Below are 23,602 nucleotides of genomic sequence, written 5' to 3'. Positions count from 1 at the left end.
TGAGAGCTGGATGAAACGATGTGATCGGACCAGCGGTCCGGGATGCGGTGGCCACAAACTACATGTGACTAGTAGTAGTAGGTAGCACAAAAGGTGCCATCGCAAATAAAGCTGAAGCTGAGCTGAGTACATGGAGGTAGTAGTTAGTAATATCATACTATTGCTTGCATCTGGGTGCTGGGGCGTTGTATCACATATGCTGCTGTACAGAGCCGGGCCTCTTCCGAAAGGGGGGGCCGGGCCGAGCCCTGCTGCCTTTTTTTTTTTTTTTTTTTTTTTTTTTTTTTTTTTTTTGGCGTTGCACGGCAGGATTTTTTCAGGTTGTGGCCGGGACGAATCGATCAGAAATCGATCGAATCCGTCCGTTGGGCGCTGCGTTACGAGAAGAAACGAGTTGATCTGTGCTACCGTTGTTGAAAGCGTACATCCCCATTTGAGCTTCGGCGTGTTATACCTTGATGGTTTAGTGTGGTGACTCCTCTCCCCGCAGACTTACCAATAGAGAAATAAAGAAATACGTAAAGGATGAATTACTAGATACCGTATACTGTATGGCCGCATCCCAGGGGCTCCTTCAACTGCATCCATCGCGTGTCGGCGTGCCATGGCGGCAACCCTCCCCTCTCCACGTTGTCTATTTCATCTTCCTTCTTTTAATTCCCTACGCAATGTAACATGATGCAACCGGCGCCGATGACACGCGGTCGGCGGGCACTCCATACATGGGCTGCCCACTGTAAAAGTGGCAGTAATATACTGTAGTATAAGCATTTCCAGAGTGGATTCGGAGCGCGCTGATCCCTTTTCCCTTAGCATCAGGGCCCGGGCTCGATCTTAATTTTCTTTTCCACCAAGCAGCTGCTCCATCGTCTGCGCCTGAACCATTCCGCCCTCCGTAGCGCCGTCCGCGTCTCCAGCTAGCTCTTTCGCCTATTCCCTTTTCCTCCCTTGCCTCCTTGTTTAGCGGGATTGGAAAACTCCCATTATGAATTTTGCTTGTACTATCTGATGCTACGGATGCTTCTGTACGGGGTCCGTCCCCATTTTACAGGGACCAGGGCAGAGGGCGGCCGATTTGGTGAAACTTTTGTGCCGAGGTCCCGCCCTCTCGTGAATGGAAAAAAAAGAAGAAGAGAGAGAGAGAGAGAGAGGTGCCCACATACACACGTATTCGTTGTGGTGGATTTTTTAGGTGCTGACGTCGAAACATGGCTTTTTTTTTTTTTTTTGCCGTTCGGCACTGACGTGGGAAAAGCAGTAGCACTTACAAGTAGTAGCATTAGTCAAGGAGAAGAAAAGAAGCGGAGCTTGAATGGAAGCAGCATCGAACACACACAGAAGCTGGGCAAGAGAAAATGCTCAGGGGCATGGCAAAAGAGGCCAGCGGTGGATGCCTGGCGGACCCGGACGGGAAGATATGGATGGGGGCCCAGTGGAAAGTCCACGGAACCCATTAGTTGTTTCATGTCTTGCTGTGTCTCTCGTTGCTCGTTGCTCGTTGTCTTGCTTGCTCGCTTGTTTTCTGGCTAGCAGTTTGTAGTTCCGGATCTTCCATCCGCTATTGCTTGGTAATCCATCATGATAAGCAACTGCTACGTGTACTAATGCATTTTGTTGGAGTACAGTACCAGCTGGTCGAGAGATGCAGGAGCACGGAGTTGATGGCCCTTTGGATGCCCGACCATTTTCGATTACTACGACTACTTGCTTGTGCCTTTGCGTGGGGGGGAGGTGTTTTTGTCTCCTTGTTTCCAGTTCCCCTTTTGTACTGTACTACATACATACTTGCCTTGTTGGTAACTGCTTGCATTTTGCGGAACATGACAAGTGAGGCAGCAGTATGCAATCAAAAAGTCTTATTAAGCTTGTCCTAGCATTGCAATCCAATAGCAACACACTGACTGTAATAAGCTACAACACACAGCCTCGTCTATCCGCCGCCGAATTGGTCATATGCCCAGCCAGCAACGCCGAACCCCTGTTCCTTGCCCAGGTGGAAAAGAGCACGCTACATGCTAATAGTTCTAGTACCTGAGACCGGTGATTGGCTTTATCTTGGTGGCTGCAGCTGGTGCCACAGCCACGAGTGAGTCCTCTCTGGCCTCTCTCTCCCTTTGGGACTTGTCAGTTCACGCTAAACAGCTACGCAATAACCGCAGATACATACATAGTATATACAAGTGCAACATGCATGAAATAGAGGGTTATTTGGCGATGTTTGATTTAGGCACACGTACTGCATCCCCATATACTGTACAAAACGGCCTGCCTGGTTGAATTTAATTAATAGCGCCTCACTTGCCCTTCAGCCCCGATGGACACCCTCTCGGCCATGCCATGCGGCTACCCATTGATTCGCTTCGTTTCTGCTTTTAGCCCATGGCTCTCTTGTCCCCGTTCAGTTTAGCAGCAGCTACTTTCACGAACCCATGCCCACCTGATTGCAGTGCTACTGTGCCGTACTTTGTTGGCTCGAGTTTGTCCTCTTTTGTCTCTCAACTTGGCCTTTGGACACGGCCCAGCTAGAGCAGCGCTAAACAAAGGCGCCGTTACTAGCGGGTCCTTTTCTCTTCTAATTTTTCCTCTTGGCCTATACTTGTATTCCTTTTTTTAAACGCACGGCATGTGGTGTGGCGGCGTCCCTCTTGTCAAGGGTGTCCTGTCTGTTGGCTTTTTCTGAGCTTTCTTGGCTTTTGAAGGGGGCCCTCTATACCAGAGCCGGACCCTGACAATTGCTCGAGCAGGTTAGTCAACGGGATACGGGAAATAAACAGCGTCCGTGAGCGAAGGGCTGGTTGTGCTTTCTTGGCATTCTGTTCCTTTGTCTTTTTTTTTCTTTTTTTAAATTGTTTTTGCTCGGCTACTGTACAGAGAACAAGAGGCATATAGAGCAAGTAAAACGTAAGCGGTGATGTTGGATCCGGATACTCCACGGCGGCTGCCGCGTTTCCAAGGTGCGTAAGTCAGATCTGGAGAACCAGAGAAGATTACTAGGTAGTACTACCTGTTTATCAGTTGGCACGGGTCAGCAATGGGCACGTCCGTCACTTTGTTAATTCTACTGCCTTACACAACCCTACAATACTCGTATGTACCGCAGCAGCTATGAGGTATTAGTAGTAGTAGTAGTAGTGCTACTGCTCAGGTTCGGCATCAAGGTCGTATTTGCTCAAAGTAACTCTGCAATATGTTCGAGAGAGCCTGCATTTCCACGTGCTGACTTGCACACTCGTATGTACTTGTTCCAGGCCGGCCCTTCCTGCAAGTCAAACGGGCGTCCTGCGCCTATGCGGGTACAACGCACTACTTTGAGATACACATGGTTTTTATATTTGTATGCTCAGTTGCTCTACTGTAGATGTGAAGAGAGAGCTGGGAGGTCGTCTCCACTAGTGGATATAGAACGTACAGTATGCAGTATATACAATTACTATTCTAGCAACATAGTTCATAAGCAAGTTCCACGCTCGACGGATAGCATCAAATCTGCGGATCAGCACGCTCTCTTCTCCGCAGCCGTGTCATCTTCATGCGGCCGCTAACATGCAAACACACACACCAAAGCACACGTTTTGCCTCATGCATGTAATGTCATGCCATCGGCGGATGTAACTCGCGGTACCCGAGCTGTACCCCTTAGAGGCAGGTACCAAAATTGTCTTTCCCAGGACCCCTGTCGTGCCTATTACAGGGCATACGCATCGCCGGTCCCTTGGAAACGGGACCCCCGTCACTCACTCAGCAGCCCATGGATGGCATCCTTCTTGTCATTTTGGCCTCTCTCCCTAGCTTCCAGCTCTGAGACTTTGTCTCTCGGTGTTTCCCTGCCTCGCCTCTCGCACCGCGGCGTCATGCCTTGTCATGCCTTGCCGTGTTGTCTCAGTTCCAAAGCTTGTCACAGCCACCCAGAGCGTGTAAGTCGTGCATAGCAGTAGTACTAGGTACCATGAGCTCGCTCGCATGTCCACATGGCAGCATCATATTACAATAGTAGTGTCCATATCCACACCCTTCCTCATGCCAATGTCCATAGCATAACCCGTAGCGCAACCCAGGCTTCGATCGTCAAGCCATGCCAACTTTACTTTTCCCGATGGGGCTCTCGCACTCCTCTAGCATTCCGGCAGCCTGTCTCTCTTCCTTCTCCCTCCTCCACCCTCTTCTTTTCTTCGTCCTTGACACGCTCTTTTGTCAGCACCGGTTCGTTATCCCTCCTGCTATCATACACTCCCTTCCCTCTCTCTCTTTTATTCTTTTTTAAGCTTCCAAGCCGAGATCCAAGACGATCGTCCCCTCCCCCCCTCTCCACCTACCAATTGAATTCCAAGCCCAGTGCGGAGATCCTGCATGTCGCATGCTGCGGTATACATGCGAGCTTGATGCAAGGCTGCTTGCGTTCTGGAACACACGTAGAACCGAGCTGACCTCTTTGCTCCCTCCTGCTGAGGGAAAAAACTGGGGGAGGGAGGGCCGTTTTTCCCGTTCAGCTCAGTTGATTGGGTTTGTGTGCGTCCCAAGCCTGTGGGCGTCTTGTCTCTTTTCGGGAGCCGGGATCCCCCCTTCACGCTCACGCCGCATGCAGCTGGAGATTTACAAGACAGTACTTTTGTCCTTCTTCTCTCTTCTCTCAGTGCTACGCTTTATTGGATGCTTGCATTCACACTACCTCGGCCGTTGCTTGGGTTTTTGTCTCTCGCAGTTTCAACTCTCTCATTGACTTTTTCACCACCACGTTTTCTTTCCCAATCATTTATACTTGCCTATATCCATTCTTAATCCACCTCAGCTGCACCCTGTTGCAATCTCGCTCCCTTTGCTTCCACGAAGCTAACAACCCCCTTAGCCTCGCTCTCAGCTTCATCCTCATAGCTGAATACTCCCACATCCATCGTCACCAGCTTTCACATTACCGCTACTTGCCCGAATCCATCAACACGCCACGTGCAATTCGCTCCGCAGACTAATCACTGCGCTGAACTTGCTCCATCCAAAGGCCCAAAACTAAACAAGCAAGCTAAAAAGACCGAGCACTCGGACATCAAAAGCCCTATTGCCGCGGCGAGATCGAGTCCGGCGGCGACAGCCTCCACTTGGCTCCCGAGGCCTCTTTTGGCACTAGTTTTTTGCTTAATGAGACAAGTAGAAGCTTGGCTTGGGTACCCAGCGGAATTGCTACAAGTACAACTCCGTGTGTGAATCTTTCACAAGTCCTTCCATTACCCACCCCCCCCCTTCCCGCTCATTCTCATCCGACTCACACACCACTCATTCGTTCTATGCCTTCAAGAGACAAAGCTCTCGTTTATCTTTCTCGCTCTCTTTTCTTTCATTCCTTGCTATAGGCTTCAGACCTTTTTTTTTTTTTCTTTCCTACTCCATCTTCAGTCTACAACCACCATCAACGCTGTTGTACAACTCTTGCAACTACTCAATTGCCCTTCACTTCTCGACTATCCCCTTGTTAAATAGCCGGTCTCAACTTCACCCACGCCTGCAAGCCAGGTAATCCTAAACTCACCTTACTCTCCATCCTTGCTTCTGATGTAACCCAATTTCAACCCATCACCACTAAAAAAAAAAAAAACATCACCATGTCGTATAATACCACCACCACTCCGCAAACTCCTCCTCTACGGCCTATCCACTTTCCCGACGCCAAATCAAAACCCCAGCTTCGCATTGTTGATACCTCTATCAACCCGGATGAGGCTCATTGCCTTGACGAAGACGACATCGACAACCAGCCATGCTCACCACCCCAGTCACCGGTATCATCGTCCCCTTGGGAAGACGCCTCCGCCGCCTCAACATCCGCCAGCATTCCGTCCACCCCCACAACTCAAGTCAGCATTCACGAACCTCTACTCTCCCAACATGCCTCCAGCAAATCTCAAACTGTATTATCCGAACCCATCACCAAAGAGATCAAGATCCCTTCTGAATCTTTCGGCGGTCCCATCACTCCCTTACCGCCGCAATGGAACCTCCGTGGAGACATTTACACCTTTTCCTTCTGGACCTCGCCTAAAGCTGCCCGCTCTCTTCCCGAACACGCTTACTCTCCCCTCGAGGGAGTCACCTCCTTCGCCGATGAAGCCTACAGCCGTCCTGCTGGCGGGCTGAGCATGATCCAGATCCTGAGCTACAGGGATTCGCCTATAGGCCCTTACGACGAGATGTTGGTTGCGCCGGGTAGTTTTGACTGGGAGAGGACCGAAGCAGATGGCAAGAAGACGAGGGGATGCAACCCAAAGATTACGAGGATATACGTGTCAACGCCAAACAGCTGCTTCAACGGGAGGACCAGTAAGTTTTAACTTTTGATTTTTTTTTCTCATGATCAATACAAGGAAACCCCGGTTCTTGCTCGGTTATCATGAGACCATCTCCTTTCTCATACATCATATCATGTTACAAGACAAGTCAAAAAAAAAACTAACATGCCCTTCTCTTCTCCAGACTGGAACGTCCCCAAACACCTCGCCAAATTCGTCTGGGACCACCACGCCGACGGCACCACCACCATCAAAATCTACCCCCACGACGACCCGTCCAACCCAGACGAGTCCCAGCCCAGCTCCAGGCCGCTATTCCAAACGACCTTCAAGCCAATGTCCCTCGTCCCGCGCTTCCCCTTCGCCACCAGCTGGGCCGACCGCCTCGGCTTCAACACCACGCTCGTCATGCCCCCCCTGCCCGCGGGCAACGGCACCTACGGCGAGCTCCCCAGCACCAACCGCTGGATCAAGCTCGAGACGAAGCAGTACTGCAGCCGCAGCACCGCGGGCTGGTACGACATTGCGCAGCCGGACGGCGGCGCCGGCTGTGGCGGGATTGAGAATTTCCTGCCGTGGCTGGGGAGGTGGCAGGTTGGCGTCAAGATGGAGGATGCCTTCCTGTCGTTTGATGTCCCCCAGGAGGCGTGGGAGAAGGGGGATAAGCTGGATGACGCGACGACAACATCTGACGACAAGAACGAAGACGATGACGGAAAAGAAGAAGAATTACGCAATAAGCCGGAGGCAGGGAAATGGAATACCTCCTTCTTGCACGACTACTTTACATAAAAAACTTGCTCTCTATTCGACGCATCATCAAGCACGTAAATCTCTCTCTCTCTCTCTCTCTCTCTCTCTCATCACAGATCCATCCACATTCAAGGCAAAGAGGTCATCAGGGATAAAAAGGAGGTGGTATTCATTCAAACAGAGACACACAAAGGACGGAAAGGGGTGGGGGAACAAACTCGGTGTCTCTTGTTTTTTTTTTTTTTTTTTCATCATCAAAAAACATAACATGCACGACGGCGTTTTTTCAATATGGGGGGGTTGGGGGAGGGAAGGGGAGGATGTATATATATCGAGCAAAACGGGTTTTCACGGTCGTTTAACGGATCATACACTTTACACTCACACATACTGACATACATGCAACCACGCTTCTCTCTTTTTTTCCTTTGTCATTCCTTTTTTTTTTCTCTCTCCCTTCTGCTTCTGTCGTTACTTGCATGTTATTACTATACACACACGTACCCACGCATACACTCAAAACACCATCTCGTTACAAATTACAGCTAACAAGTACATTACATTACCAGCACAGCACAGCACAGCACAGTACATTAATTCCAGTCCTTTCTTTTTTTCTTTTCTTTTTTTCTTTTTGGCCCCCTTACAACAGCGATGAGTTGATTGATTGATTGCTTGATCATGGCTTCTCTTTTCCCTCTTAATACTATATATATATACACACTGTACATCGATAGATAGAGCCTTCGTTATACACAGACCATGGGTGCGTTCATGTTATATATCCATACAGTTCTCAGATTGCAAAATCTCCATAGTCTATATCAAAGTATAAGAAAAAAAAAACTGAATATTCACAAGACGGAATTTCGTAATCAGAACGTAGGTAGCACAGCATATTGTGCCATCGTAAAAGGTCTGTTTGGAATATGTAAATATCATTGTCGTCGGGTGCGTTCATGCAATGTACCCGTTGGTTGGTATGACTTTCAGTAACCAGCTTTTTGCCTCAAAGTTGGTTACTGAAAGTTTGAAGGTCATACCAATGGGTATACATACAGTTCTCAGATCACAAAACCTACCTCTAGAAAACATTGATCAGAGAAAAAACAAACAGATTGTTCAAGAGACAATACTTCGTGATCAGAGCATAGTATATCATATTGTGCTATCATAAAAAATCTATCTAGCATGTTTAAATCTTCTTGTCGTCGCAACCTCCGTCACAACCCCCCCCCCATTTAAATTCTTTCAAACGAATAACAAGAGAAGAGAGAAAAACACAAAAAAAAAAAAAAAAAACCAAGACCAAGGCCCATCAAACCCCGCCTGCGCCATTGCAATGAATTCGCCAATCCCATCAGAGCTCTCATAAAGAACCGTCCTCTCCTTGCTGTCCCTGCCTTGCGCAGTTGTGCCATCCCCCTGGTCTAGCCAACATCGTTTGCCAACATATGTGCGCACACTTACACATACACGGCTCCCGCTCTTCCTCTCTTACAATCAGAAACCACCTAGAGTCTTGCCGCACGATCCAAGACCCAACCTGACATGCCCATTTACCTCCTCTTTCAACTCGCTGATGCGTAGTCCAAAATTTGCAAGTTTCAAATCGTATAAAAGGTGACCTCATACCCATTAGCTCGCTTTTGACAGCCTTCCCGTCGCTCCTAATGTGGTGTACGTAAGATCCGCCAGGGATCGCGAGGCAATTTCGTCTTCTCTGTCTCAATCGGCCACGGCCAATCTTTGATAAGAGCTTATTTCCAACAAGTGTTTTGCAAGATATCGCTGTCGTGATCGAGGCTTCGAGATGGGAGCACCGCTGCACCAACCAAGATCCAAAACACGGCTTGCTCATGTTACCGAGGTCGCCGCAAAGAATATATCGACTGTTGCGATGCTCTCTCCCACTTTTGTTCTGTTTAAATTCGCGGATTTTGCCGTGCCTCGCGACTACGTGTGGCGGCTCCGAGGAGCCACGACTTCTCGGGCGTAAAATTCAACAAGCATCGTGGCGTATGCCTCCAGCTCTTCCACTGGAATAGCAAGTCGGAAGTCGTTGAGCACCAAGAATTGGAGTTCCAAGTGGTTCAACTCCGGCAGGGGGAGTCCACCAACCTATCGACAATTAATATCAAAGCCAAGGAGAAGAAGAACCAAGGTCTCGCTTACCTTTGCATATCGCGAGTTTGTATAAAAGACATCAGAGAAGAATTTGCTGGAGCAAGTTACCCCGGCGATGATTAGTCGGTGGATATTGAAGCTGTCAACCACGAAATATGCCGCCGAGGCCGGCAGGCCAAGGGAGCGCTCAGCAGCGGGTGTCGCGCCTCTGCCTGCTGAGCGAGCGTATCTAGATGATGGGTCAGCCATGACCTCATCGTCGTCGCTTTCGTCGTCATCGTCGGCAAGATCTTCATCGCTCTCGTCAGGGCTCCTCGAGGCATCGCCCATCGGGGTATCGTGGGATGCGACTGATAACGGCCCTCGCGGTCGCGATGCTGATGACCGTCTGCTGCCCTCGGTCCGAGACACCATGTCGTTGACCTTCTCTGTCATGCGGTCAAAGTAGACTAACAGACTCAAGAAGACTTCGTACGTAGTCGGGCAGTACTTGTCGATGCGCGAGAGGTAGCTCAAGATTGTGATGGCGGGAACGTTTTTACCGTGGAACGCAAGCACGGAGTGGCTAAGCGGACTCATCTGGGAACCGCCGTGGGCGTCTGCGTTCAGGTTGGCCTGCTGCTGGTGGGCAACATTGCGCTGCATGGCATCGTGCTGCAGATCGTTTGTGGTTGTGATCTTGGTCAACAGAGCGGCGACCATTTCGATGACATCGGCAATAGGCATTGCGCTGATCTCATACTTGGTCTGATGCAACGGCGGATCGTGCAGGATGCCGGACTGGTCCGCATCGCCGGCCAGGTCAGCTTCCGCAAGCTTTTCTATGTGAGCGAGATCCCGGATGTGGATCACATTCTGCTCGGGAATGGACGAAGCGGACGTGGACGAAACCAGGTACGAGTCGGAGCCGGCGGCCTGTTCAGATTTCAGGGGATAATCATCCGATGTGGGCGAGGGCTGTTGGTTCTGAGGCGCTGGCGGGTGCTGCAGGCCGGCTGCGGAGACGCTGTCTCCAGTCTGAGATGCCATAGACGCTCGATTCTCATCGTCGGCGGCAACAGGGCCGGGAACAGCTGCTGGGGACGAGGACGGCGGCGGCGAGGGGAAGCGCGACGCTCCGCCAGAGGACGCCGAGCGCGAAGCCGACTGCGCTGCCAGCGCCTGGCCCTGCTGCGCCGACTGGACGGCGGTGCTTCTGTTGACGCTGGCCTGGGTATCCGGTGCCGACGCCGAAGTCGACGCTGATGGTGCTGATGTCTGAGACCGCGGCACGGAGCCAGACAACCGGTGCCGGCTGGACGAGCGGTAGGGGGCGGCGGGATCGTGGGTCTGGCTTTCCTGGCGCTGCGGGATGGCGGATGTCGAGGAGCCGGAGATCATGCTGTGGAAGCGCGAGAGGTCAGGAACAAAGTCGCCGATTACGGCTGCCATTGCATCGTATGCGGGAACGGGGACGCGCGCGCTGGGTTAGAAGCTGTGGATTTGGAAACGGAGATGCAGATGGCGATGCAGCCTCTGTCTGGGAGGATGCGGCTGCGACGGGTCCGGCAGGGAAGGAAAGGCAGGGAAGAAAGAAAAAGAAGTATTAAAACAGGTGACCGGCAACTAAAGGCGCAGGATAAATCATTAAAAATTAGCACAAAGGAAAACAGAGACGTGGGCAGTCGTTAACGAAGGATGCAAACAAGTACAGCTGCGACAAGCGCAGTTGGGCTGGGGAGAAAGGAAGAAGAGGAAGAAGAGGAAAAAAAAATGGAAGAGGCAAGTTTGGGTTCGGGGCCGCATGGGGAGAAGTCGGAAAGAGTAGGTTGGCGGTTTAGGGGAGCTGTGCGGCGAGCGAACCACTGGGCCGTAGTGAAGGCGTGCGCTGCAGGGGAAACGCTTTAGGGGTGGCCACAGTGGGTGGCAGCGGCAGTGGGGGTTCCGGTGTTGGTGGACGGCAACAGCCTGCTCGCAGTGAGGGGGAGAGAACCTGTCGAACGATTCGAGCACATGCAAAACCCGTCGACTTCAACGACAATATTGCGGGAGAAAGATGTCGCTTGGCATCTTTACGTGGGAGGGAGGAACTTTGTTTGCCGGGAAATGAGAAGATCAAAAAAGAGTATCATTCTTTCTTTCTCTCTTTTTTAACCCTCTTGCTGATGTCTCCTTATTCTCTCCTTGATTTTCTTATAATGCCCTTGATTCAAAACATCTCACACCACAGCCATGCAGGGACGCGAGAGCAAAGAGGAGAGCCCCGACACCGCTCTCTCGCTCTCTATTCCAGTATCTTCCAACGCTTCTGCGTCGTCCCAAGCCGTGCTACATCTGGCGCTGGTGATTTGACATGAATCAAGCCCCCTCAGCCCCTCAGCGCCAGCCGCTCCATCTCTCCATTGAACCCTCAAGGAGATCCCCGGTGGCACTCGACCGGGCCACTGTGGCGCCGCCGCTGAACGTCACCCACGCTGTGGGTGGCGAAGGGGAGCACACTGAGGGGTCCTTGGGTCCATACATAAGAGAGTTTGAGCCTCTCATGGCAGCGGTGCTAGGCGGAGATAGGCAGGTATTGGCAGTGGCATATGTAGGGAGCTTCTAAGCATGTGGTGCCTGGAGCTTCGGGACAAAACCCTGCAGAGAAGGCATCGATGGTTCGTGAAAGCGGGGACCTGCAATGCGCGACAAGAGGAGGGGCAGAAGCAAGACATGGAGAGAAGGGGAAAAAAGAGGGAGGGGAAAGAGACAAAATGAAAATTGTTCCAGACTCACAGCCAAACGGACGGCAAGGAGAAGAGGAGGCTCACTCAAATACTGTGATGTGATATGACTAGACGATAGGATGGTATAAATTCGCGTGTGCCCATGTGTATGGAGGAGGGGTTGGGCTCCGACACGGCCAGTGACGATTTTATCAGAGGCTGGAGCTGGATCAAGACGCCAGCAAAGATGGGGTTGTTTGCCACGGGCAGCAAGGCCCAATCCGCCTCACGATCGGATCGATCTCGCAAAGGCGCGCAGGATAATAATAAACGGCCAGGGTCGTCTTCTCGGAACGCAGTACAGCGTAGGGGGAGGGAAGCCCACGAGGCAAGGCAGACCAGCTACAGAAGCAGAGAAACCACCACCGCAGCCAGGCAGGGCTACCGCCAACTAGCAGCGTGTATGTGCGTGTGTCCAAGAATGTCCAGCGGGTGTTTGGGGTCGTTTGGGTAGGTCAGAAGCTAGCCATGTATAGACAGAAGCCGCTATTAAGCTTTTGCTTCGATATAGTGTAGAGAAGATGCCGTTTGGGCCACGGCAAAAAAGAGGGGGGAATGGGAGAGAGGAAGATGGGAGAGGGGGATGGAATGCACCAATGTGTGTGCAGCTGTATATGTACCTCTATCTGGATGTAAGTCGCCGTGCGTAATCTGCGTGCGACGAGCGGATTGGCGGTGGAGATGCAGACGCAATGCAGCTATTAAAGCAGAGAGCAAAGGAGCATGAGAGTATGTATAGAACAAGAGCCAGAGCAGAGCAGAGCCAGTCTTGGTGGCGGTGCAAAACTCAAAAGCAACCGCAACGTTTCTCTTCTTCCTCTTGGTCCTCTTCTTGGCGATGGAGAAACAAAGCGGGATGCGGCTGATAACAGGAATGACGATGAAGTATTAGAAAAAGATAAAATAAAAAATAAAAACAGGTTGCTGCGAGCGAAATGGAAACGGGGCCACCCGCGATCAGGGCACAAGCAGGAGGGTGTGTCCACTGCTCGGGCACTATAAGCAGGTGCTCTGGTAAACTGCTGGGCCGGGTTGATATTGGTAACTGAGTGTATCTGACGTCTAATCCATGTCCTGCTTCTATAGGTTGCTTTTTCTCTCACAGTTCAGCTCAAGCTCAGCTCAGCCCAGCCCAGCTCGCTTACTCCCTTCGTCTCGAAACACCATCCCGTCATAAACCATTACGAGCATAACTTGACTAACAGGGAGATGCCTGCATCCAGCAACAGCGGTAAGATCGAAAACAAATAGGTGCGTACAAAGAACAAAAAGGCAGAAACCACCCTCTGTCCAACCCTCGTCCAACGTGCCCAAGCTCCGATGCTGTACAAGCCAGTGGACTGCCAACCCGCCCACCCATCCTCCCCAATTTTAGCATCTCACAGCTTCGCTTCTCAGCCAAGACATGCCGCACGTGGGCTGCTCAGAGCCCAGACTTGCAAGGGTAGCTGTGGCTGTCCTTGCTTCTGCCTTAATAAGCAGCTGTGATGCTTGTGATTGGCGGCTAGCACGATGCAAGCAGAAAATTAGCGGCGGCGACTTCCTTTTAGCAGCAACGAACATTTAAATCGTAGCTCATGGGCTGTTAATGTGCTGCGCAGCTTCAAATCTCCAGTTGCAGTACCACTCCAGAACCGCCACTAGCACTACAGACCACCATATCGATTGAGCTTCGACGAGTACCAAAAATCACATACAAGAGGCGATGTCTCGTTTCCAAGTCGTACATACATACAACGACCCCCTATTTCTTCTTTCTCTCCTTGATGTCATCGTGTCTGTGCCCATCAACCACCCACCACTAACAGATCTTTTACCTCTTTGCCCCATCGCTCAATACGTCAGCTCCCCTGTAGTGGCGGGGACACGGACAGGATCAGAGTCGCTCCCAGGCTTGGCTCCGGCGTCACCAAAATGCTTATTTTCGCCGATCAGCTGGCCCCTCAGTGACTTGCAACAAACCATCAAGATACCGGTGTGTTCATTACTAGAATTAATAGCCATATTATACCGTGCATCGCCAGTAGGAGGGGGGCGCAAGTCTGCAGATCAGCGCCTCTTGCACTCGCTAGGAGCTTGACATGCATACCCTATCATCATGGTATCAATGGTGCATCCATCCATTATTCATATCTCTGCATTTGAGCCGCAGTTACACATCATTCATCGAGATCATTTGCCTTGTCCAGACTCGTGCACCACCAGCCCTTTCCCCCGCGATACCAAAGATGGAGATTGTTCGTATGACCTGTGGTTGTAGATATCATTTGCCGCAACTCCTAGTGCCTACCCTACGTCACATGCCGAAATAGGCACGCATGAACACGACAACACAAGGTCAGTAAAATGCTTCGGTAAAATACTTTTCGTACCAAATTAGCCTTACTGCCTCGTCTAACTCAGTAGACGCCAGTCGTATTTGCCAGATGCCTCTTCAGCCAATCACCCAATGTATAGAGGAGAACAGAGGGGAAGAGAGAGATGCATATTCTCTTTGCCTCATGTCTACATGTCCACATATACCTACCTATCGGGTAGTGAGATCCAGAGTACTTCAACCGCATTACTTTAGATATATTGCACAGATTCCTTACAAAGAGTTACCGATATCGTCATAACTCGTCCCATTTTCCGTTTTCGACTTGTTATATTTCTCCTCGGCTTCTTTCGGGCCGCCTCTATCCCCGTCAACCTTATTTGCAGGACCACACTCTTGTGTATAAACCAAGTAGTGCATGTGGCCATCACAAAGAACAGGGCTCAACTCGATCATTTTTCTCTCCTCTTCTTTTCCTTTCCAAGCTTCATAAACCATTCCATACTATTACTGGATTGTTCTCTAGATCATAGCCTTCCCTCGCATCACGCCATCGTCTCTTGGGTCGATACCTAGTATCTAGCTCACAGTCACTGGCATCTCATTGTCTCTAACAAGTATGGATCTAGCCGATCTGTCTATTGTCGACTTCCACCTCAGCTGTAAAGCAAATGCTCATGGACTGTACACACGACCATGCTTGTTCTGCCATCATCCATCCATCTAGTCATGTCGCACCTTGTAGTCTGAATCCGGTAGGTACAGGTGTCGGTCGGCTCCCTTCTTCGTCAATACAACCATACGAATAACACCACCAGAGCTTCCATCCCACTTGATAGCTTCTCTTAGAGCGCCCTTGACAAAGGCGACTGCTTCTGCTTCTTCCATGCCCTCCTTCCAATTGGCGTCACAGTATCCGTAAATGTATGTCGATCCTGAACCGCCGATTGCATATGCCTGTTTGTGCAATGAACCTCCTAGGGGAATAGAGTAAACCTGGCCGCCGAATCGCTCGTCCCAGCCTGCAATAATCAGACCAGCTCTATGTTAAGTCAGCAACCATTCATTCATTGCATAGCTCATGTGGGAGCAAAGTGTACTCACGATAATCTGTCTTTGTTGGCGTAGCAAATCTCCTGGAAGATGGAGGCTGCAGTCTGTGTCATCGGGGGCTTTCCGCTCTGCATGGCAAAGAGGCCCAGCTGGTATTGTACAATGTCGGCAACGGCTTGCGTGTCGGCAGCAGAACCAGATCGGCAGCACCAGATGGTATCGTGTACCCGGGTCAGCTTGTCTGTTACTCGATTGGCGATGTAAGCGCCGGTGGTCGTTCTCGAATCGGCTCCTGCAGGCCCAGTAGTTAGCATCTATGCCTCAATGTGCGCCTCTTCCGATGCTGCCATACCCAGAATAACTCCATCCTTGAATGTCACAGCCATGCTATCATCTCGTTAGTTCGCTATTCGATTTGGCGGGGCGGAGGAGCATACATAGAAGTACCCAAGCTAGCAATCAGTCAGTAAAACAGACTCCACGGCATAACATCTGACGACATATCAACTCACTTGACTTCTCCCTTCTTCAACCGATCCATATCGACATGAATGCCATCTGTTTGTCCATCAAGTCAACGAGGGGTCATCAACAGAATGCCGGGCGGCAGCCCGCAAGTCATACCTTCATTCAGCACGCCAGCATGGCCAAACTCCATTGTGATATGAGAATTGCAATGTGAAATCGTAAAATTCTTGGTATATTCGAGGATATCGCGGGGATGGCAGGTCGTCGTGTGCTGTTTGGGCGGTTGCGTAGTTGCGCTGATGTCTGGAAGGCTGGAGCTCACTATCCGCACTACCGCCACATCAAAGCTCAGGCAGCTCTGAGAACGCGCAGCCGCGCCGTCGCCCCACATATTGCGCTTACACATGATGTAGCACGTGATGTTGAATTGATCAGCGCTCTTGTCCGAACGAGCACGGCATTCGAGGATAAATACAGAGCTGAATTAAATAGATATATAGCTGTGCGGAAATAAGATATATTCGAGTTCTCTGAGAGCTTATTCGTTGATTAAAACCCCAACTGCAGCTGAAACGCCATGTGAGCGTTGGAGAGCAGAGAGCAGGATTGTAGTCCAAGAACGAGCTGTTGGACCTGTCCAAAAGTGCTATATCGACAGAGAAACGACATGTTCCCTGCTGCTTTTGCAACAGATTATTAGAGCTCGCTGAGGACAATTCGCTATTCTATCTCTAGTCTTCATTATTACCATTAAACCAAGTCTATTCCTTTGTCAACTCCGCATCAACCTTTGACCCTTCTTTCTTCTTCTTATCTTCATCTCCACAGCCACAGTCATAAAAGTCACCAATGTTGTTGCAGTCAAAGATGGGCTTCTTCAGCCTCTCATTGACCAGGTTGTGTACGTAACACAGCCATCCAGCGGCCGCGTTGCGACTGCTCGTCTGGGGAGGGTATTTCTCTAGGATCCCCCGGAAGTGCTTTGCGCAATCACCACAAGGATAGAGACGGCTGAAGAGGTAGACAAACGTCTCGAGAGTCTTGCGCTCCTCGTCTGTAGGCTTTTCTGGGAATCGAGCGACCATTGTATGCATGAATTTCCATGTTGCGCGGCCCAGTTCGGCCCTATAACGATATGCCAAACAGGACGTTAGACCAGCTGCTTACCAAACAAGACAACAGCATCATGGACAAAAGGGAGAGGGAGAGAGACATACTTGAGCGTTGCATTCTCCAGCTTGGGTGCTATTGACTCCCCTTCAAGCAGACTAGCCGGCACATCGCCCAGGTCCACTTTGAACTGCGACCTGGATTCTGCCGGAGACTCGCCCATCGGCGCCGGGATTCGATCCACACCGTGGCTGGACGAGCCCGAGAAGAAGTACGTGATGCTGAAGAACAGGCACACGCCCAGCAAAATGGACAATGTGAGGTGCTGACGGCGCGCCATTGTTGGAATATCTGGAGCGCAGCCTCTCTCTCTCCCTCGTGCTATCGGACAGGCTGCCGCTTCATATAGGAGAAGAAGGGAAAAAGAAGCCACGGTTTAGGGGATTTGTCGCATGATGGGCTCGAGCCACAGCCGCGCTGCGCAACGCCACAAGGGAGATGATGGGCCCACGTTTCGCGGAGAGGTGGGGTCAGAAGTTTGAGTGCTTGATCTGGCGCGCCACGGGCTTTAGATGCCGGGCGATGCCCGAGATCCGATCCGTGCGGTTCAAGCTGGAGATTTTTTGCCCGCCATCATTGAGCTGTGATTAATATGCATGTGAGCAGATTGGCGACCAGATCCCAAGCGGCCAATTCCTTTGGTGTTGCATTCGTATGGATGCCATAGGTGTCGTCTGATGATTGCGGCTTGCTTGCCATGGAGAATTGACGGCGGAGGATTTGCGTTTAGCGCCCATTTAGCCGAGCTACCCTGTACCCAAATAGGTCAGTAGAGAGGGATTTAACATTCTACCCGTCTACTCTATACCGAAAGTATGATAGCAATGTTCCCTTGCACACCGTGTTTTCAATGCGTATGTGTAGAGAATGGCTGTGTGATTCAATGTGTCACACTTGCTGACTTGTACTAGGCTGTAGCATGTATGGCGGCATATTGTATCCCCATTTGTGCATTGCCACTACTAGTCAAGGCGTTAATATTGTAACCGCGAGACTCACGATCAGCAGAGAGTTACACGTTTAGGCACCACCGGCTAGCCCTTGCCGTTGACGATTCGTCTCTTTGATCGCCTCCACACTCGGTCAAAATACCTTTTTTTTTTTTTTTTTTTTTTTTTTTTTTTTCAATGAGCGGCATACAAACATAGCTGGGCGATCTGATCTGGCGGGATAAATCTCAATCCAGCACTAGCAATGACATGTCAAAATCTGAATGGCGGAGCCTTCATTCTGCTATCCGCCATCTCAACATGAAGAAATTGCAGCGATGGCAATCTGATCTGACTTTCGTCATCACGACGGTCCCATTGCGGGTAGACCCTGGAATCTGTAGGCATACGCACGTCAATCTTATCGACATGAAGGATTCGGTGGGACGCAGAGAGTGTCGCCCCCCTGTTGGGCCACCACAGTAAGCAGCGTTTACATACATAAGCCCGACAGGGCCTCACACTGCCAGGCCGCCGCTCTTCTCTTGAAGCTCTCCAAGAAGAATCTTTCCTTGCTTCCTTTCAGACGACAAGAAACAATGGTCCGTGGCAAAGAGTTATCGCCGCAACAGCGATCGCAGATCTGCGAACTGCACAGTCTCGGCTATGGCTATAGGCGGATATTTAAGCTGCTGGCAGAAGTGCCGCTTTCAACCATCAAATACACTTGTCAGCAAGAGGCTAAGCGCAAGGAAAACCAGAGCAGGCCACGGTCCGGGGCACCACGGAAGTTGCAAGTACCCAGCAGAGGGTCACGCCGGCGGAAAGACTCTTCGCCAGTTCCTGTTGACGATATAATAACACAGAATTTCACCGGGTTGGATGATGCCACTTATCAGAACGTCACTTACCATGACCTGCTGGCCATGGTTGACTGGTCGATATTTCCTACAGAGCAGCTCCATCCGATTGATGGCATGGGCCTGGTGGACGATGCGGCAGTAGCTCAAATTGATGCAGCAGTAACTCAGATGGATAATTCAATGACTCAGATCGGCGATGCAGCACCCCGAATGAACGATATAACAACACATATGGATCATCAACTGCACCAATTGGGAGATCCAGTAACACATATGGATGATAGGATGCCTCTCATCCATGATATAGCACCTCATATCCAAGATATAACATCTCACGTCAACAACGTGACACCTCAGATCAACGACATGACACCTCGGATCAACGACATAATACCTCAGATCAATGACATAATACCCCAGATCGAAAACACCCACATCAACGACACAATAACCCAAATAAACAACATGGCAGCGGATACAGACTTGAATCTGGTATTCCAGGATCCCACCTACCAAGATGTCTCTTATCATGACCTCCTCGCCCTGGTCGACTGGTCAATTGTATGGTGAAACAAGGGCGCATCGTGACATAACATTTTCTTACGAGAAGTAGATGAAAGAAAACGCCGAGAATTACGGCGGCACCAACTTACACCTCGCCAAGTTGCCCTTAGCTGGTCTTGGGATGAACCGAGCGATGACCCCCACTGCTTGGAATAGGCTATGGTCTGCTACGGCCTTGAAAGGTGCTTCGTGATACCCGCTGGAGCAGGTAAACTGCTCAATGCAATATGATGTGGAAAAGATGTTGGACGAAAGGGGAGCCGACAATCATAAATGGATAGAGGATATGCTCGGGTTGGTCGCCCTTGGTGGCGGGTCATAACCCAACTTACGAGCCTCATCTCTACTTGGATTTTTTCTACTTAGCGCTTTCTTTGTATATGATATGGCGCTCTACATATAGAAATGACGTTGGAAAAAAAAAGAATTCTTTATGGAGTTATGGACTGGGACTAAGATCCGGCTGCTGTTCTCTCCTGACTGGGACTCAGCAGAGAACCTTGAAGCGCCGAAGAAAGAAGAAAACACTGTAGATTTAGAGATACATCGAGCTTATAGATGCTTGGATTCAATTGAGACTTTGATCTTGTTTTGCTACCAAATAGGCCAAGTTTCTCTTTAGTGTTGTTTTTTTACCACCTTTTGGTCATATAACGGATCATTGGAGTCAAACCGGCTTTACATCTTATATGTAAGAGTAGCAATGAAATGTCCATATACATAACTTCTGTAGGGCCATTTGATGCAAAACTAAGTATTTGAAAAATACATGTTTCTTCTATCTATACCCATCATTTTACTTGGAGGAATACCAAGGCATCTACCTTTAATCAGTGCCACGCCAGGCAAGATATAGAGAATTGCAGGCATAGTGTAAGAAAAAAAGGTAAACTGTCTTTGTTAATCATAACGTGTATCGCTTAAGAGTTTACTTACCTATATACTAATGACGTCAATTTGAGGAATTGATTCAGGCTGTTTTACATTGCTGGTGGCTAATACACCACAAAGGAGACATCAGAGAGTATCAGAATGAAACCTGACACTAGCTCTCCATCAACTGCCTGCATTATTTACATACGAATGCATGATTGACTGTTGATGGCATCATTAGCATTCTTACTTTGCTGCTATTAGGCTGGTCTGATATTTTCGGTCGCCCGTTTCTTATAGCCGATAACAAAGCCGTCTGCCAAGTGTTCAAGAATCTGCTAAACATTTAGCCCAAAACTACGGAATACCCCAAGCGACGATGAACAATTTGAGCTAGGACCGACTCGTATTCTTGGCAGCGGCGGCTGTTGATAGCCTCCCCCTTTTCTTTGCTCGATGATGGCACTTCGGAGGAGCAGTACGAGCCGTATTGCATGATCGAGTCGAAAATGAGCATATGCCGCGCCGTAAATGGAGGCATTCCGGTGGGTTTCACTCTACGGTATACAGATGGGCTCGTGATAATGACGGGCGTGTTTTTCACCATTGAGCAAGACAGCCGAGTCACAAGGCTGAGGCTGGGTTCACCCAAATGCCAACCTGATACCGCCGTGGCGTGTCGCAATAGGTTGCTAGCACGTTTACATACGGAGTACATGTTGGATAGTCTGTGCTCGTATTGAGAGCACTACGCCGATACTGGTCGATTACGGCAGACTAGAGTAGCATCGCATGCTTAAAAAAGAAACAAAAAAGGAGGCCCATCCTTGTCTTGTCCCAGTTCGGTTCGAGGAGAGAGAGGCCTCTCAGCTTCTGCTGAAACAAAGGGCAAAAAAAGAAGAAGAAAAGAGAAGCAGAACATCGGAGCATTCTTCCACACACACCACTTTTTGGCGATCCTGGGAATTTCCACATTCCTCAAGCTTCAAACACAAGAAGGTGTTCGTTACAGAGTGAGCACGCATTCCAGCTCAGCTGGCGAGCGTGGATGCACCGTGGAAATGAGGGTCTGCGGTGTAAACGGTGATGCCAAACCAATAGCGGCTGCTTGGCCAAGCCCCGTAATCTTACTAACACGAGCAAGAGATTGATCCGTTGGAGCTGGCAGATCCCCGTGGACGCGTCCCAAGATACGGCTATTGCCGCTTCAGTGCACCGGGTGAGCCAGACAATCGGGCGACGTGAGGGCTGCACGTGTACGGCATCCCGAAGGTTGGATGTTGGTCCCAGCAGTCGCTGCTTGGTACCTGCAGCGGATGATAACAAGGGCCAGGCACGCGTTGAGATCCTACTTGTGCAGCATGCATCAGCTCTCTGTACATGCGTGCTGCCCTGCTTCATGCACGGGAGATTGACTTGGATTCATCAATTACTAGTAAATCGCAGCTTGGTCGAATAGCAGCGCGCCTTGCCATTGCCTGTTATACACACCGAAATGCAAGTAAAATGAGCATTTCAACGTGGTGGTTACCTTACTGTGCATAGTGGTACTGCCAAGCAAGAAGCAGCTGCTTTGCCATACTGGTACTAGGTACTACTACATACATACAGCACTATCACTTGTGCGCACGCAATGCGCGCATGCACTAGGTCTAGCATCTTACAGTAAATGAGCTGATTATTGCTTTGGCTATTCGCTGGCCTGGAAGGTTCCGGATCTGAGTCGATTTGCGTTGCATGAATTTGGACGGCACGCGGCTACCTCGTAGCAGTAATTGATCTGCACGCCGTGCCAAGTCAATGTACACGCTACCAGAAGGCTGCGCTGTAATTACGGCAATCAAACGCTTCACCACGTCTTGCGCGTGTACTAGCTACTCGGAAATAGGCCCTTTTCCAGGCCTCTCCTCCTCACACACACTGCGGCTAATATGACTAGCACGGGTGCTATGTACGGATACATGCACTGACACTATCGAACAACTGCAGTCAATGGCGATGGCGCCGCAGCCTTGCCTGCTGGACTTGGCGCCAGGGACCAGTCCATTACAACCGTCGACGCTAAGCCCACTGACAAGCAGGGTCCCTAACTACGATAGGCAGCGATAGCTGCTGCTGCTACAGAAGGAGGGGGAAAACCGCGCAGGCGAGGGAGCTCGGATTCGATGCTAACGGCCAGCCTGAAGCAGCCGCGACAGTGCACTGTACTGTACGGAGCAGCGCTCAACGTTGGACAAGAGAGAAAACGGATGGACGGAATGGAGGAGAAGCCCAGAGTAAACAAGAAAAACAAACGATCTTATAAAAAAGGAAAAAAAAAAAAAAAAAAAAAAAAAAAAAAAAAAAAAGAGCTTGCGGTGAAGAAAATGTACTCTGCAGCACAATGTCCAGTGCAGAGTGACCTTGGGACTGCCAAAAAGCTGGCTTCTCTCTCGGCCGTTAATATTAAAGGCACGACGCCAACCCCTGCGCCGAGACGGGCTAAGACGCCTAGCGCTCTCGCTATTGGCCAAGCAGCCCTCCCGGCGCCAGGGGCTTGCGCGGGTGCTCGGGCAGGCGATGCACAGGTTCCTCGCAAGTCACTTTCTTGGTGCGCCGTATGACTGCTAGCACACTGTCAAGTTGACCAAGCGAAAAAAAAAAAAAAAAAAAAAAAAAAAAAAAAAACCACAGCCCCTTGTCACCGACCAGCCAGAGCCGGGCTTTTGCCAGTGATTGTAAGCCCATGGGACCCCAAGCCGGGCAGCTCCAGCAGCTGGAGCTCGACAGCCTCTCTTTTGCGGGTTCCGCAGCCTGGCGAGGGATTTTTTTTTTTTTTTTTTTTGGGTGACAGTCAGGCCATGCATGAGCTATTCCGTGCTCGTACAGAGAGAGTGTGTCTGCGCGCAAAGAATGATGCATTAGCCGCATGTCGTGAGCTTTACTGCTTACGCCGACTTATTGGTTAGCAGGCAAGTGGGAGCGGTATGCTGTAGTTCTCCCTGGCACTGCAGTTGTGCTACCTGACTATTCGAGATGCGTATTACTGTCCTGCACAGCAATTGAACCATGGTACACGGCCGGTACTTGGCCGAACGACAGCGAAGCCATCGTGAAAATGGCGATATCTTTCTTGTCTTGCCCTTCACCGCGCACAGGCATGTGGCGGACCTGTACGAGCGTCGTGGGCTCCGGAACCCTGTGCTGCTGAGTAAAGCAACATTGAAAATCTCCAGGCGTCTACTTGTGGCAGGTGAGTCTCTGTTGCACGGGCATGCCTCCGCCACCTTCGGCAGCGAGCTGGAGCTTGTTTTTCCACGGCAATCTGAATCACTGGCGATTGATCGACAGGTCCAGAAGGGGGAGGGAAAAGAAGCCACTAATACATACCACCGGAAAGTGAGAACAGCTACTGTACTTGCGAGGTACCTGTCGAGGCGTTTCGCCGCACCACCAGCTTTCTAAAAAAAATCGCCCGTAGCGTGGG

The 23,602-nt window shown here is 50.4% G+C and overlaps 6 protein-coding genes across 8 annotated transcripts; 3 read left to right on the top strand and 3 right to left on the bottom strand.

Moving 5' to 3' along the window:
* Positions 1 to 5,591: 5,591 nt before the first annotated feature.
* On the top strand, positions 5,592 to 7,067 carry TrAFT101_010488 (uncharacterized protein; the record flags this gene model as incomplete). The annotated part of the gene is made up of 2 exons (XM_024910282.2): positions 5,592 to 6,306; positions 6,460 to 7,067. 2 exons carry the CDS (start codon positions 5,592 to 5,594, stop codon positions 7,065 to 7,067), a joined length of 1,323 nt encoding a protein of 440 aa, XP_024756284.1.
* Positions 7,068 to 8,164: 1,097 nt separating this feature from the next.
* TrAFT101_010487 (uncharacterized protein) lies at positions 8,165 to 12,971 on the bottom strand. Of its 2 annotated transcripts, none has more exons than XM_024901177.2 (3): positions 11,910 to 12,971; positions 9,204 to 10,536; positions 8,165 to 9,149 (listed from the first exon to the last, which is right to left on the bottom strand). In XM_024901177.2, the coding sequence occupies exons 2-3, from the start codon at positions 10,533 to 10,535 to the stop codon at positions 8,985 to 8,987; spliced, it is 1,497 nt and encodes a 498-aa protein (XP_024756282.1). In that variant the 5' UTR covers position 10,536; positions 11,910 to 12,971; the 3' UTR covers positions 8,165 to 8,984. The 2 variants fall into 2 exon arrangements, with proteins under 2 accessions (XP_024756282.1, XP_065985109.1); XM_066128982.1 differs by having other exon boundaries at positions 9,204 to 10,760; positions 11,945 to 12,774.
* A 1,307-nt stretch (positions 12,972 to 14,278) lies between these two features.
* PRE3 (Proteasome subunit beta type-1) lies at positions 14,279 to 16,067 on the bottom strand. The gene is made up of 6 exons (XM_024901192.2): positions 15,894 to 16,067; positions 15,782 to 15,827; positions 15,707 to 15,721; positions 15,622 to 15,656; positions 15,321 to 15,561; positions 14,279 to 15,258 (listed from the first exon to the last, which is right to left on the bottom strand). The coding sequence occupies exons 1-6, from the start codon at positions 15,925 to 15,927 to the stop codon at positions 14,940 to 14,942; spliced, it is 690 nt and encodes a 229-aa protein (XP_024756280.1). The 5' UTR covers positions 15,928 to 16,067; the 3' UTR covers positions 14,279 to 14,939.
* Positions 16,068 to 16,192: 125 nt separating this feature from the next.
* TrAFT101_010485 (uncharacterized protein) lies at positions 16,193 to 17,537 on the bottom strand. Its single transcript, XM_024898640.2, has 2 exons — positions 16,955 to 17,537; positions 16,193 to 16,862 (listed from the first exon to the last, which is right to left on the bottom strand). The coding sequence occupies exons 1-2, from the start codon at positions 17,185 to 17,187 to the stop codon at positions 16,499 to 16,501; spliced, it is 597 nt and encodes a 198-aa protein (XP_024756279.2). The 5' UTR covers positions 17,188 to 17,537; the 3' UTR covers positions 16,193 to 16,498.
* Positions 17,538 to 18,053: 516 nt separating this feature from the next.
* On the top strand, positions 18,054 to 19,859 carry TrAFT101_012063 (uncharacterized protein). 2 transcript variants are annotated; one of them, XM_066129462.1, is made up of 2 exons: positions 18,054 to 19,260; positions 19,313 to 19,859. In XM_066129462.1, the coding sequence occupies exons 1-2, from the start codon at positions 18,436 to 18,438 to the stop codon at positions 19,454 to 19,456; spliced, it is 969 nt and encodes a 322-aa protein (XP_065985108.1). In that variant the 5' UTR covers positions 18,054 to 18,435; the 3' UTR covers positions 19,457 to 19,859. The 2 variants fall into 2 exon arrangements, with proteins under 2 accessions (XP_065985108.1, XP_024756278.1); XM_024904504.2 differs by having other exon boundaries at positions 18,054 to 19,859.
* Positions 19,860 to 22,301: 2,442 nt separating this feature from the next.
* Positions 22,302 to 23,111, top strand: TrAFT101_010484 (uncharacterized protein; the record flags this gene model as incomplete). The annotated part of the gene is made up of 3 exons (XM_066128981.1): positions 22,302 to 22,345; positions 22,631 to 22,733; positions 23,088 to 23,111. 3 exons carry the CDS (start codon positions 22,302 to 22,304, stop codon positions 23,109 to 23,111), a joined length of 171 nt encoding a protein of 56 aa, XP_065985107.1.
* Positions 23,112 to 23,602: the final 491 nt, after the last annotated feature.

Source organism: Trichoderma asperellum, chromosome 6, assembly GCF_020647865.1.
Source record: "Trichoderma asperellum chromosome 6, complete sequence".
Classification (NCBI taxonomy): Eukaryota; Fungi; Ascomycota; class Sordariomycetes; order Hypocreales; family Hypocreaceae; genus Trichoderma; species Trichoderma asperellum.
Note: the sequence above shows the minus strand (reverse complement) of the source record. Positions and strands in the feature narration are given on the sequence as shown.

Bases quoted from the DNA above. Each gene is read 5' to 3' on its own strand.
- TrAFT101_010487 (XM_066128982.1), bottom strand. From the start codon at position 10,586: ATGGCAGCCGTAATCGGCGACTTTGTTCCTGACCTCTCGCGCTTCCAC. The intron at 9,150-9,203 runs GTAAGCGAGACC...AATTGTCGATAG, and splicing joins CAAACTCGCGATATGCAAAG to GTTGGTGGACTCCCCCTGCC.
- PRE3 (XM_024901192.2), bottom strand. From the start codon at position 15,927: ATGGAGTTTGGCCATGCTGGCGTGCTGAATGAAG. The intron at 15,562-15,621 runs GTATGGCAGCAT...CTGGGCCTGCAG, and splicing joins CAAGGATGGAGTTATTCTGG to GAGCCGATTCGAGAACGACC. The intron at 15,259-15,320 runs GTGAGTACACTT...GACTTAACATAG, and splicing joins GCCAACAAAGACAGATTATC to AGCTGGTCTGATTATTGCAG.
- TrAFT101_010485 (XM_024898640.2), bottom strand. From the start codon at position 17,187: ATGGCGCGCCGTCAGCACCTCACATTGTCCATTTTGCTGGGCGTGTGC. The intron at 16,863-16,954 runs GTATGTCTCTCT...ATATCGTTATAG, and splicing joins CTGGAGAATGCAACGCTCAA to GGCCGAACTGGGCCGCGCAA.
- TrAFT101_012063 (XM_066129462.1), top strand. From the start codon at position 18,436: ATGGTCCGTGGCAAAGAGTTATCGCCGCAACAGCGATCGCAGATCTGC. The intron at 19,261-19,312 runs GTATGGTGAAAC...TACGAGAAGTAG, and splicing joins CCCTGGTCGACTGGTCAATT to ATGAAAGAAAACGCCGAGAA.